Source organism: Tubulanus polymorphus, chromosome 12 (assembly GCF_964204645.1).
Source record: "Tubulanus polymorphus chromosome 12, tnTubPoly1.2, whole genome shotgun sequence".
Lineage (NCBI taxonomy): Eukaryota > Metazoa > Nemertea > Palaeonemertea > Tubulaniformes > Tubulanidae > Tubulanus > Tubulanus polymorphus.
In genome coordinates this window covers 2,745,789-2,760,359 of record NC_134036.1, presented here as the reverse complement: position 1 = coordinate 2,760,359, position 14,571 = coordinate 2,745,789, and the positions used below count along the sequence as shown (strand labels likewise).

The window sequence follows — 14,571 nt, the reverse complement described above, 5'->3', positions numbered from 1 at the left end:
TGGTGGGATTCTCTAACACGGAATAGTGTTTCACCAACGGTTTTCAATATGAAATCATTTCAAATTTCCATCGATACAGTCGACTGCGAACCCGCTACCCTGGGACCAGTCAACCACGCCACTAAGCCGATCAGCTATGTGTTATAGCGGCTTACCTACGGATTAAAGCGCGAGGCCTTTTGAAAATTCGTCCGGCCAAAACCGTTCGATGAAGTTGACCTGGTTCGAGATAGTCAGGCGTCAAGATCGACCTTCTGTAGGTAAGGATTCATAGGAATCTAGAACCCATACGTTAGTATGAAGTCATCGGTCGAATGGGCGAGTAGGTCGGAATATGCCGTGGGGTATCTCGGTAGTATTAACTTTTACTGGAGTCGAGGACATGGTCAAATATCCGAATGTGAATTTAAACGAACGGTGTTCGAACAGGCCTTGCTTTGAGTTTGATTTTATGCGTTCAATTCGGTTTAATTTGGAAGCGGATACTCGGCAGATACTAATACATGGGCGGCGTGTTGCAATATCGCGCGACGTTCACTCAAAAACTGTCGAACCAAATTTTGAAAAAGTACGAACAAGGTGAAAAAAGGGACTGAATTGGAAAAGCTGGTGAAGAACAGGAAAAGTTTTTGTAAAAAGTAAGTCCATTTTAGTTTAATATTGAAACGTTTAATATGGCAATGTTGACAAACCTGTTATACCTACATTAATCCCGATGAGCTTCGGGTTAGGATACTCGGATACTGTACTGTCCTCCCTCGAATTGGAGAATATTCAGGCATAAACGTAATGAACGAAATCATAGTCACTTTCTTTCAAAGCTGTTTTTATTATATACATAGATTATAACGTAATTTTTCATTATATTGATAACGATATTTAAAATAATGATACCAGTAACAAAAATGTTGCAAGATGCGGAGACGGCGTGTCCTAGATATAAAAAAAAATATATACATTTCACCAATTGATAGGCCTTATACGCATGAAAAAAATGCTTAGATAAAGAAAAGTCTACAGACTCGCTTAAGCTTCCGTGATGGTAGCATCCGCCTAAATTCGGAAAGGTTCGAACTTTCAAACGCGTTAATTTGATTTCAAATATGGAGTATAAGTTAGACAAATATAATAAAGTTGTGACGGGCAAAATTTTTACAAAATAAGATTCTTTAGGATGCAGTTGTTAGGCTTTGGATATAATAGAGATTGAAGACTTATCAGTACCACCAGGTATTTGCCTTTTTATATTTATTTGTTTAGACAATATGCATGAACGTGTATAAATAAGAAAAGTTGATATGTCAAAAATTAAAAGAAAATAGAGCCCATACCTTTACTTGAACGTTTATCTAGCACTATGAACATAATATAAAAACAACGATTGGTCCTAATTCAAATATGGGCTCACTCACTCGTATTTCTCACTAACATGTCTGAGAAAAATATGGATTTCTAAAAAAATACGATAGACTTAAAAAAAGGTTTGAGATACTACGAAAAAAGATTTACCCCATTCATTAAAAGGTCGAGAAAAGTTTAGAAAAGAAGTCGATCTCATGAACACATAGGTGTTATTGATTGAAATATTGAAATGTACTTTTTGGGAGATGGAAAAATACTGGCCATTCCCCAATGAAACCTCTCAATATGCCAGTAAGCATACATGTCTACTAGAAAAAATTACAGTGTGAAAGTTTTCATGAAGGATGAATCATTTGAAATCGCAATATTCATGATGCAGTAGAAAAACGTGAAAATCCCGCAATTGCAAATTGACTAAAAAGTTTATGAAGATATAGACTTCATTTTTGGCGGATATAATTAACCTCTCTTCGTAAAAGGACTAAACTGCCGAAATATTTCAATAAACTTCTCAGTCAGTTAACAATGTCACACCATCGACAGGTTGTGATTACCGCCAGTCACAAAAAAAGTTCTAAACAATTGCACAGTCACAAAAGTCGTTTTATCATTACACCGCGCTAAGACAGTTAAGACTCCGCTCGCGAGTCGGATCTTTTGGGACCATAAAATGTGTCCGACGGGGTGATATCCAAGTTGGGTGCTATGTATTTCATTCATATATAGTGTAACAAAAGATATTCTAAAAAACATGAGCGTTGAACTGTCATCCGTGAGTAGGTCGTATCCGACTCGAGCGGAGTCTATACTTTACCGGAGAATATGCTAGTGTAAAAAATGCCATATGAGGTGGTAACGAATAATTCCACGAATAATAATGATGAAATTTCAAAGTTTTTCTAAATCTCATCTTCTCTCAGAAACGGCGATGGGTTTGATTATCGAATTTGTTCAAGAATGTATCGTTTATCAGTCATTGTTCTCGTGGCGATGGTTACTGCTGTAGTTGCGGGAAGCGAATGCCGTGTCTGGAAGAGTCTCTTACCCACAACTGCACCACGAGGATTTCTGTTGCGACTCCGGTGCCACTGGAGGACTACCCATCTCGCCGATAAAACTCATCTGAAATATCATATGACAACATCTCAAAATCTCGATAATGTTAACAAAAATGAAACCCTGATCCGAAGTTTTTAGAGGCAAAATTAGAGGCAAACACGGTTACAGATTTAGAAATGGATATGACACCGTTACGAAATTTGAATCATCATTATTTGTACCCGTCTCTGGTTTCGATGTTTCAACATGTTGCGAACGAGTTCGTCGAACACGGCGTCTAAATTGATGTTCAATTTTGCGCTGACTTCGAAAAATTCCATGTCGAACGTTTCGGCCAACTGGAAAATTGGAGAGAAGACAAAAAATGTACTTTATCAGCAGGAATGGATAAAAGAGAAGCTTAATTTTGACGACGGTTCTGGAAATGTTCGTTCGTGCGTCCATCATCCACAGCAGCACCATCAACTCGATGTGGCGATGAAGTAACTTCCAGAGAAGATGGCTGCCTCCATAAAATCTTCTTGTGATATGAACATATTTATTATTGATTTAGAGATTAAGATGTCAGACCACCATAAATTCACTCTCCTTCCGCATTCATATATATTGATGTCACCATCAAATGAGTGGGCCAGTTTGCTAAAAGGTTGGTTAAAGATAACCTGCGCTCGAATACCAATATTACGATAAACTTTTAATTGTCACTATGTCAACTATCCACTGGTTAACTCTAACCAACTTTTCAGCAACTGGTCCCAGGGATATCAGGAAATTTTGTCGGGGAATTTATTTTGTGGTGTCTATCTAGATGTTGTTCTTGCTGGTGAAGAGTAGCACAAGGAACCTTGATGTTGTCATCTTAACGGTTGTTATTTCATACAAATAGTCGTTTTAATATATCATACTTTTCTTGCTCTGCCGATGTCGACTTCTCTTTTCCAATCGCAATCCGACTTCGTTCCCACCAGTATCACCGAAACCTCTCCCGACGACATCTACAGCGAGCACAGAGAAAATGAGAATTCGATGGAAGCAAGAATGTCATATACGTAAACTACCAAAGATACACAGAAGACAACTATTCAAAATCGATCCAAAAAAATTTTGCCAATTGATATCTGATGACCCCAAAACTGTCTTGACTATGCAGTGTTGCAAAAGCAGCAGGATGCGTAAAAAACTGACTGCTTCAAAAGCTGTCTATGTTTGTGTCGAAATCCAAGGTTGATTTGGCTCTAGAACCCACAAACCTTGTCTCGGATAAATGTTTGACCTTTCCCGCTTCCTTTGATCTCGCACCCAAAATATCAAACTTCAACTATCGTGCAATAATTTTTACCCTTATTTCGATTTCGCCCCTTTCGTTCCCTCCATTGGTCGAGACGATCTCACTGGCATATCGAGTTTGGGCCAATGTTCTCTGGAATTCTTCGATGATTTTTCGGCGGTATTATCCCCCTTTCGTTTTATGCTGCTATTTGACACAAACTTACCGATCTGATGTTCTCGTACCAACTCGGGATACTGTTGAACGTTTCAACTCGTGTGATGTCATACATCAAAACTATACCCTACAAATATTCATTATATACACCTAAACCAAAAATATAGGATAATCGCGGCCTGGGTCTAGTTTCTCAAAAAGGACATTATGAATATTTAACATTAGATAGTAATGTTGAGACAAAAACCCCCTTATTCCGTCAATCGTGACCCAAATTAGCTTAGAGAAGGTGAACAACGAAGATATTCATCTTAAGCTCGAGTTATTTTGGAAAATACCATAGCTCCACGGTAGTAGGCTGACGTAAGCGTCCTGTATCTCTCTTGACCGGCAGTGTCCCTGCAATGGAGAAATAAAACCGGGTGCACTATTGTCTTGTTGGCCCTCACACCCAAGGAACAGACCAATCAATTCTAAACAATCATTAGGCGGTGGCCCAACTATCCAGATGAACTGATTCTTTCATGAAATTTGCAAAAAGAAAAGTACAGTATCGGCTATCTGATATATAGTGATAACTTCATTCAATACACGTACATCAAATACAATAGATTTTTGAAAGAAAGACAGTGTAGATCAAGGCACTTTAACGGGAGATAAAGTTTCTTTTAAGCCTTCTATTTTTGGTCGCTCCATTTTGTGCCATGGCCGTGACACAGTCCCATTTTTTCTAACACTTGTTTCAAAGATGTCGGCTGTTTCACTTTCTATAGACGCTATAACGTTATGTATTTTGAGAATCATGACTAATTGAAAGTAAACAATGTTTGTAAAGATATTGTAGAAACCGGTTATTGGATGCCCTAATGTATAGAATGTAACGTGCTCTTACCATATTTGGAGTTTGATTTTAACGTTATCGACAGTTTTGAAGACAGTTTTATAGTCAAAACCTGAAAACGAAAATCTTAAACATCCTAGATTGCTAATCGTTATGTTAGATGCCAGATGCAGAATCTAGTAGGGTGATCACATTTGTCTTTTGGCCAATATGAATGTTGTCAGTCGTTAGATAGGAACGAATTTATCTTTAATTTCAGTGAATATGCCTTCACAACAAAAGTAGATCATTTTAATTTCCACTTGCCATGTCAAGGTTCACTTGCTATTTCATAAGGCGCGAAGTAGGTCGTAAACTAGATCCCTTCAAGAAGGGACTCGTCACAAAGTAGGACAAAAAATATATTATGTGAACCCTTAGATTGTGTTTGTTATTCGAGTGCGATGAGCTCTGTTGCATTATGCAAATCAACTCAGCTACCATGGGCTTTCCAGCAATGGAAAAGGTATCAATATAGGATCGTATAGATCAAGATTCACAGCCAAAAAAGGAAGCCAAATTCGGAGGACAATCATTCTAAACCCTGCGACAGTATATCTGATATTTGGTGTTTTGAAGTATTGTGATTCAGGATTTTGTGTATTTTTGTAGACCTGCCACTACAACCGTGTCCTGGCAAGTGTGTAGTTTTGGTGTCAGACACCACTACTAAGCAAGCAGCTGATACAGCAGAGCACCATATTCAATATGCTAATGGATGCTACTACTAGGCACTGTCACTCACCGACGGTCGATGTATACAGATTCTTAAACACACCGTCACAATATCGGTATAAAAAACAAGTCTTCCCAACGTTCAAATCCCCGATTACTAACACTTTATAGGAGCAATCGTAGTCTTTTAGACTACCCCTTCGTATTGACATTTTGTTGAGGTTAGTTGCAAGGCAGCCTGGTATCCACGCGTCATGTATGCAAATAAAAAAATGATTGCTATTGTGGTAGTTTTTTAAACGTCCTCGGGTGTGGGTTCGAATCCTTATTTATGTGATTGTAGGCGCTCAATACTACGAAACATTAAGGGCGAAGGTATTGATAACTAGGTCATTGTAGGCGTTGGTTTTGTCGCGAATTTAGCAGTAAAAAGAGCCGATTTTTAATGTTTTGAAACACCAAATTTTTGTAGAGATGTAAGGAATTTTTTCTTTTGATCGGATCATCAGTTCACTGGGTGTGATTTGTTTCAAGTCTTGTGTTTAATGAATTATCGATGCCTTCCGATGCCACGATAAATTGAAAGGAGGTTTAATTAAACTCGGTGCTTTTTGTTAGACAAAATCATAGATTTTATTATACTTTGAAAATAAATACATCATGTTGTTAATACGTTTACACCGGTACTGATTAGCATAGATACATTAGAGATATGACTCGTAGATAATAAGGATAAGTTTATTCAGGAAACGATGGGACAGTTAACGATATATTTACTCGCTGACCAGGGGCGGATCCAGAGGGCAAACTCGATTGCCTTCCTAGATTTAATAGGGCATATTATTGTAATCATATGAGAAATTGTCTGCACTTGAGTCAGCGAGCCGCGCAGCGGCGACGCCCGAATTCCATCGGAAAACCACCACTTCGTTTTTGAAAGCATGCCAGGCGCAATTTTTTTCTCAGAGTTGAAAGAAAAATTTATTACTTTGATTTTTGAGGGAACCTAAAAATTTTGACTGCCTTCCGGAAGGCATGGAAGGCAACCTGGATCCGCCCCTGCTGACAAACAACAACAACAACGACATAATACAATCCCTCTAAGACTGAAATTTGAATACACTCAATCAAGGCTTCTAAGTACGACGATGAGATAATATCTTGATGACTAAAGGAAATGATCACCTTCAATCATCTCTCGGATTCCGATGTTTTTTTAATGTTTTTGCAGATGTCTGTCATTTCTTCCTGCACATTGAGTTTAGAAGAAGATAAAGTAACGGTTTAAGAACATGCACATTTCTGTAAACAATGGTTAGGTTTTCCCATCTGAGGAGCATCTCTAAAGTAGTTCAATCTTATTTTACATCATTCGTTTGTAAATTTAAGGCAATCATTCAGACCAATGGGAGATATATTTTCAATATAAATCCCTATAGGCTGCCGGTTTCATCAGAAGGCTCAGAACACCTACACTAACCAGGATGTCATCAGGCTGAGGTTATGTCCAGTCCTCTGGAAAGACCATTATCGTGAAGTGCTTGTTGAAGAAGCATCTAGGGTCAGAATGGTAATAGATACCCCATCAAGACATTGAAGTTTCTTAGTAAGATTGACGAGTTTCATAGATGTGGGGGTGAAATAATCTCTGGGAGCATTTTGATGTTTGGGACACATGGTTTCGCTGTGCTTTTCAGGCAAGTAGTGACTAACTCAGTCTTTGGGGATATTATCCCCACTTTGAGTTTATGCAGGGAGGTGACTCCCACCTCCCTGGTTTATGCATCTGGGGCGAACTCTTTTATCAGATCGGAGAATCCGTTTGCCTCCAATCGTACTCTTTTATTGGTCACGTGACTTTTTGGAGTCTCCGAAACCTCCTTTCTGCCGAGGTGGTGTGATTCGGATTTTGTGTGGAGCCAACCGGAGATTTCGGACGGAGACTTCGGAGGTCATAATAGAGTACGCCCCTGGGGTCCCTCCATACGTTGAAGTATCTTCGTGAGATGAACGAGTTTCATAAATTAAGGGACGAAATAATCTCTGGGAGCATTTTGATGTTTGGGACATCATGGTCTCGCTGTGCTTTTGAAGCAGGTAGTGGCTAACTCAGTCCGTTATAGGGGTAACTTTGAGTTTATGTAACTGGGCTCATTGTGAATTCCTCATTCTACTAAATAAGTGATGCCACTTTAAAGATCAAAAAGTCTATAAGACACTTCGGCAGCGGGATATCCTTCAACTTCCGGACGCCTTCATTAACATCGCAGGTTTTCCGTCCAATCGACTCGCGTATACAAAGTCGTGCCAGATTTTTCAACGTCAACGGCGACGAAAGCGCCCTCTTTTCGTCGTCGGTCAAATCGTACGGCGCGCTGAAATCGTTCTCGAGACGACCGGCGTAATAGCGGACTAAATTAACCAACGCGAAGTCACCGTCGGCGGACGCTCGGGCGGCGAGGTAATCGCCGATATCGTTCGGAAGTCCGCTGCATTCTCCGAGCAACGCGAACGCCACGAACGGCGTGTGATCGTACCAGAAACCGTCGAGATCCGACGGCTTCCACGAAAACCAACGTCGACGATCGAACCGTCGAATAATCGTCTGCAAAACGACGATCAGTTGACGCGTCGACAACGAACCCGGGCTGTCGACGTCGAGCGGGCCGTACGTTCGTAAAAACGACTGCTGCCCGATGACGAATCGTCGGAGCACGCCGTCATCGTTGTTGGCACAGCGCGTGAATAAATGCACGAGTAATTCGAAGTTTCGCCCGACGCAATAATCGACAGCATGTTGTATCTGGAAGAATTTATTCTGTTCGTCGATTTCCGGAAGCAACACGTCGATCATCGACTTCTGGCGATCGATGTTATGATGCGGGCAATGCGGCCACACGGGACAATCGTCCACGCGGCAGGCGCTGGTCAACGGCGGCTCGTCAAGCAACGCCGTGTATGAGTTGACATCGGCTCCGTGTTTTAGCAATACCCGCAACGATTCGAGTCCGCCGCTACGACAGCAACGAGTTACAATCGAAAACTTCTCTTTATCGCTGACGTCATTTTCTCCGTTGTTGCTACGCGTTCCGACGAGCGTAGCTTTGGCGACCGGCGAAGTGGCGACGCCTTTGAGATTGGCGCCGCGCTTTAGGAGTTTCAAGACGTATTCCGGATTGTCACCTTCGTGCCATACGAGCAGATGTAACGCGGTCAAGCATCCGCCGCAGGTTAGCTTGACATCGGCGCCCGCTTTCAACAGAATATCGATCATCTCGAAGTTATGATTCAAACTCGCTTGGTGTAACGGCGTTAGTTTATCCTTGTCCGACCGATGGTCGACTTTCGCCCCGAGTTCCAACAAATACCGGGCTGCGTCGACGCTATTGTGACGCGCTGCGATCGCCAGCGCCGTCATTTTGACGCCCGTATTCGCCGTATTCACGACGTTCACGTACGGCACGTGCGCCAACAAGTTCACGTCCCATTTGAACGTTTTCGTCAGCGTTTTAATCGCCGCGACGTTATTCCCTAGCGCGGCGAAATGCACCAACGCGTCGACGTTCTTACAGCTCTTCATCTCGTGTCCGAACGCCAGTCGCGATTTCAACATGTTTTCTTTCGTTTCAAAAGCGCACGTCAATTGGTATTTGTTGAGTTGACGAGACGTCGCGCCTTTCTCGACGAGCATCTCGAGGATACGCGCGTAACGCTGAGGACGGGGCGATAAAATATCGGCGCACAAACAGCCGAGAGCGTCCGATAAACGCTGGGCGGTTAGTAACGGAGCCATCTCCTCCGAGTCGAGGATCTTCCGGACGACGTCTTCGTGTCCGAAGAACGCGGCGCCTTCGAGCGCTTTTGCGATCGTGCTTGTCGTGAATATACGCGTCGTCAACGGATCCCAGTGCAACAATCGTTCGAACACGCGTAAATTACCGTAACTAGCGCTACCTATTATCGATTCGTGTAAACGGACGTTGGTCGTCGAGACGGAGCGAATCAGTTCGAGTAAACGGAGTTGATCGTTCTCGGAGACGACCTGCTGACGGAACGCGAACGGTACTCCGACCGACGCCCCGGCTCGATGCTCCAACAACAATCTCACCATCGCTTCGTTGTTTTTCGCTAACGCCACCTGTACGTACTCGACGCCCATTTGACCCTCGATGTCCCACGCGGACGAATCGGTCGCCTCCAGAATCATTCCTGTAATCGTGACGTTGTTGCTCAACGTTGCCGCGTAGAGGAGGTCGTAATTGCGAGGGTTCAGTTTTTCGTTGATGTCGATCCCGGTTGAGATGATGCGACGCGCCATCTCGACCTCTCCGGCCCCAACTGCGTAGTTCAACGCTCCCAGCAAGTAGCGATTAGTGCTAGGCAACATCTGTTTTCTAGTAGAAGGCATTGTTGTTTGTTACTGGCAGTGCTGAAAAAGAGAAATTTGATTAAGAAATGAGTTCCTTTTCCGAAGCTTTGTCTAAGGAAGAGACCTCCTAATGAGTAGTCTTGTGCAGGCCCGTCGGAACAGGGGCGGCAGGAGCGGGCAAACCCGCCCCACTTTTTTGCTTAACAAAAATTTTTTCAAAAGCACGCTGTACCGCGTAGCAGCTCGTTGTTCTCTGTCCTAGGTGGTTGGCTCACGACTTCTCATGCTTCTGTGAATGAGACCGTGAAATGGCCCCAAAACGCATCTCCGGCGATTGAATTTTCAAAATTTTTCTAGCGGAGGGCCCCCAGACCGCCCTTCAGAAATAAGCCTTGCCACTGAAAAATTTTTTCCGACGGCTCTGTTGTGGGGTCTGGACCCTGCCTTCCCGTTGTGATGGGAAGTTTGCCCTTTTCGTCAAGGATTTCCTAGCTCTTTCCCCTACATTCTTCAATAAGGTTTCAATTGGAAACCAGTTATTTTCAGTGGAATATTGGTTTCTATCATGATCCAAGAAGTCACAAGGTTTTATTGGGAGGCAAGGGGAGACTGGTATTGCAATATGTGGAAGATAGCAGATCTCAATGATCTCTTCGAGGAGGAATATTGATAGGCAGGAAAACAGGAGATTTTTGTCATGATTACGTTGTTTTTTATGGGACCTCCTTCAGACTGTACTTGTCAGGGAGACATCCTTCAGACTGAATAGGAGGCCATCAGACTCTGTACTTGTCAGGGAGACATCCTTAAGACTGAATAGGAGGCCATCAGACTCTGTACTTGTCAGGGAGACATCCTTCAGACTAAATAGGAGGCCATCACACTTTGTACTTGTCAGGGAGACAACCTTCAGACTGAATATGAGGCCATCAGACTGTACTGGTTAGGAGGCAACCAGCAGACTCTGTATTGGCCAAGGAGGCATCCTTCAGACTGTACTGGTTAGGGAGGCATTCATCAGAAAGTACTGGTAAGGGAGGCATCCATCAGACTGTACTGGTTAGGGAGGCATCCATCAGACTGTACTGGTAAGGGAGGCATCCATCAGAGACTGTACTGGTTAGGGAGGCATCCATCAAAGACAGTACTAGGTTAGGGAGGCATCCATCAGAGACTGTACTGGTAGGGGAGGCATCCATCAGACTGTACTAGGTTAGGGAGGCATCCATCAGAGACTGTACTAGGTTAGGGAGGCATCCATCAGAGACTGTACTGGTTAGGGAGGCATCCATCAGAGACTGTACTAGGTTAGGGAGACATTCATCAGAGACTGTACTAGGTTAGGGAGGCATCCTTCAGACTCTGTACTGGTCAGGGAGGCATCCATCAGAGACTGTACTGGTCAGGGAGGCATCCATCAGACTCTGTACTGGTCAGGGAGGCATCCATCAGACTCTGTACTGGTCAGGGAGGCATCCATCAGAGACAGTACTCGTCGTGGAGAATCCTTGTGACTGTATCAGCTCCATATCCAGTGGGTTTACCCAGTCCTGGTAACAAACAGCTGTCTCAACAGTGATCTTTACGTTGCTCTGTGTTACATCAGACACTAAGGTTATTGTATGAAGGAGGTGCAACCGCAAGATCCAGATATCCGTTTGACTAAGAAAATTCATTAGAATGCATTCAGTGCAAGTGCAGCGTTTCAAATGACCGGAATTGCATCTCAAGCGCTTCATATCTAAAAACATTTCTTCACGAGGACCAAATCCGCCTGGGGAGAGGGGGGGGGGGTGGGGCTTCGCATCATCTGGCTCTTGCTGGCTACGACGCTGTCGACAAATAGCCAAAGTTTTGCCTTATCTAGACCTATTCTAAATTAGGCCTTACCGTCGTCATTCACCACCACAATACAGATCGTGAATAGTTTTTAATTTTGTGACTGCCACTTCTCATCCGTTGTGTCCCAGATCGATTTCTTGTTTGTTGTTGGTGCGCCAAATTCATTTAAAGCACACCCGCCCCCGCATATCAGACATTGAATTGAGATTGTAATCTTGAGATTTTTTTTAGAACATTAAGACATGAAAATTGTTATCAATTTGACGAGCTAAGATTAAGAAAAATGACACACCATAATAACGCGGCTCACCACTAATTCACAGTCACAATTTTTTTCCAATTCAATAAATTGATTAGCCGGAAGTCTTGTTCGTGGATAGTGACGCACTTAATCTGTAATTCGTTGCTGGGGACGTTAGGTTCGAATCCTGTTTATACGATAATTTCTACTAAACCATGAGCGCCGCCATTTTGTCCATCGAGCCAGTCATGTGATCTGATCGAGCGTGCGTTACTGTATCATTGAAATTTTGAAACACAAAATTTTCACGGATAAAAAACAAATTTCTAATGTTGTCGATCGTTATTTTGTAGAGAAAGGCAAATATTTGGAAATTGGAAATGAAGGTAGCAGCACAGTACGGATAACAAATTCAATGCAAATGTCCTATATTGAGCACGATGATGACTGGTTCGGGATCGGATCGGACGGACGGCGCTTCGAGTTCTTAAACAGTAAGTTGTTTATTCATCAATTTTTTCCCACGTAAATCATGATATCTAATTCTAAATTCAATCGTCAATTAAAATGGGACCAGTAAGTAGAAGTTGAGTTTGACAATCGAAATTTAAAAAAATTTCGGATGTAGTCTCCGACGCCATTCTTCGTAATCTAATATGGTTCTACTTCGGACCCATAAGAACTTATCATTAGATCGGGACCGATAAACTCACAGACGGATTTAGATTGTAAAATTTTAGTTTACAACGCTTTTAGGGTCGGACAAGTATTGTCAGTGAGGTGGCGACCTGATGTCACTCACTCTGATCGAAAGCATTGTCACAAAACCGGTTTATATTATGTCCTGTTCTGGACATCACAAATTATTTTCTGGTTGTTCAAATGAATTGAATTGACCCAGTTCTAGTGAGTTGTGGTCATTGAGATCGGTGAATTAAAATGTTTTCATCGTATTTCTTTTTCAGGTGATAAATCTTTGGCCACATTCCCTCATCTGGACTTTATCACTGCTGCCAATGCGTGCTGACTAAACTAAATAATCGTCAGTAGCCTCCAGACCTTCCACAATAAGCCGTGAAGTTAACCATATGTTATGGTGAGTAGACTTTTTAACCAATAAATTAAACTTAAGTTAGGTCAAATTTATAAGCTCTTATCTTATTTATAAAACAGGCTGCACACTCGGATAAACATTTCTATTTGAAATGAAATGGCATCTAGTTGTTGAGTCGATTTGAACGTTGTAAAATCGTAACGGTTGCTTTTTCAGATGCGCGTCGGGACATGCGCTGTTAAACCTACGAATCCAAACCATTCTTGCTTCATCAGAACTTCATTATGGTGCTACTTAAACCAACTTGGACCTCTGAAGGTAGATTGAATGTCGCATCTTTTCAAGGACAAAACTATATATGAAGCTCCACACACCTCGGTGAGTATAAATTTCGAATTGGTTAGATATTGATAATACCATTATCTTAAGAGTATATTACTGAAACGAACCGAAACCACTGCACCACTGATATAATTGGGACTCGAACCCAAATCATCGAGCGCCTAGGTATTCAAACCACTGCGCCTCTCTGGAGAAATTGGGACTCGAGTCTAAATTATACTCGCGGAACTTGCTATTTTTGGCTATTTTCGTGTTGAGTTGAATCCTATTTCAGGCGTTGTCGCTCACTTTCATTGCAAGCCTGGGCCAGGTTTCACAGTCCTGGATTCAGAACCAATCCAATGAATACGCACTGAACCGTAAATGGGCCCCGAGTCTAATGAGTTTCATTTGCCAAAAACATGAAGTCTTCTTTGTTCGTTTCCTTTTTTTGATTTCAGTCGAATGATTTTCGACATCCTGGACGTGGGAAACAATCGGTTGTTCTACAGACCACATGTCACCGACAGAACTTTAACAGTTTCGGAAAAAGGACAGCGAAAATCGAGTTAAAATTCGAGAGGTATTAAAGTGGAGAAGATTCGCCTCGTTCAACGTGGACTTACGCGGCTCGTGATACATCGAATCTTCCAATTTCATTGATCTTTTACGTTTTAAACGTAGTGTTAATGAAATTCACGAAAGAAACGTTTTCGAGGATCCAGCTCTTTAACGTGGACTTAAATGCGGTGCGCGATACGTTTACCTATAGCAGGATTGATTCATGTAATGAACTATACCCTAAAAACACTCATGGATAACGTCATTGGTTTCCAAGCTCGAAGTAACAAGAGGAAAAGTCGAACAGTCGGGTGAATATCTATTTCTAAGCCAGCAGGGGTCAGTTGACTCTCTCCCCTCACTTGCCTCTTTTGTCTCCCTCTCTCGCTCTATCTTCCTCTCTCCACACTTGTCTCTCTCTCCACACTTGCCTTTGTCTCTGTCTCTCCTCTCACTTTTCTCTCTCTCTCTCTCTCTCTCTCTCCTTTCACTTACCTCTCTCTCTCCTTTCACTTACCTCTCTCTCTTTCCACACTTGTCTCTCTCTCCACTCATTAAATTACTTGCCATCTACCGGGTTGAGATAGGAACTAGTTCCTGTCTCGCCCGGTAGATGGCACCATTTTTTTTTACCAAAATATGCTTAAGCAATGGATAAATAGGAGTTCCCCTGTTGGCTGCATGTGTGCCGCTATAGCGTAGTTGGTAGGGTGCTGGGCTGCTAGCCGAATGGTTGGTGGTTCAAACCCCAAAATTTTATTTT

At 42.4% G+C, this 14,571-nt stretch overlaps 1 protein-coding gene and 1 long non-coding RNA gene across 4 annotated transcripts; one reads left to right on the top strand and one right to left on the bottom strand.

Annotated features, from left to right (window-relative positions):
• Window positions 1-563: 563 nt before the first annotated feature.
• LOC141914132 (uncharacterized) lies at window positions 564-14,255 on the top strand. 2 transcript variants are annotated; one of them, XR_012620728.1, is made up of 5 exons: window positions 564-638; window positions 12,226-12,366; window positions 12,838-12,968; window positions 13,143-13,304; window positions 13,709-14,255. It is a non-coding gene; the product is annotated as an uncharacterized LOC141914132 (long non-coding RNA). The 2 variants fall into 2 exon arrangements; XR_012620727.1 differs by having other exon boundaries at window positions 13,143-14,255.
• LOC141913975 (ras-related protein Rab-3-like) lies at window positions 827-5,666 on the bottom strand. 2 transcript variants are annotated; one of them, XM_074805206.1, is made up of 7 exons: window positions 5,491-5,666; window positions 4,758-4,818; window positions 4,204-4,264; window positions 3,915-3,992; window positions 3,327-3,416; window positions 2,643-2,759; window positions 827-2,484 (listed from the first exon to the last, which is right to left on the bottom strand). In XM_074805206.1, the coding sequence occupies exons 1-7, from the start codon at window positions 5,630-5,632 to the stop codon at window positions 2,404-2,406; spliced, it is 630 nt and encodes a 209-aa protein (XP_074661307.1). In that variant the 5' UTR covers window positions 5,633-5,666; the 3' UTR covers window positions 827-2,403. The 2 variants fall into 2 exon arrangements, with proteins under 2 accessions (XP_074661307.1, XP_074661308.1); XM_074805207.1 differs by having other exon boundaries at window positions 2,432-2,484; window positions 2,588-2,759.
• Window positions 14,256-14,571: the final 316 nt, after the last annotated feature.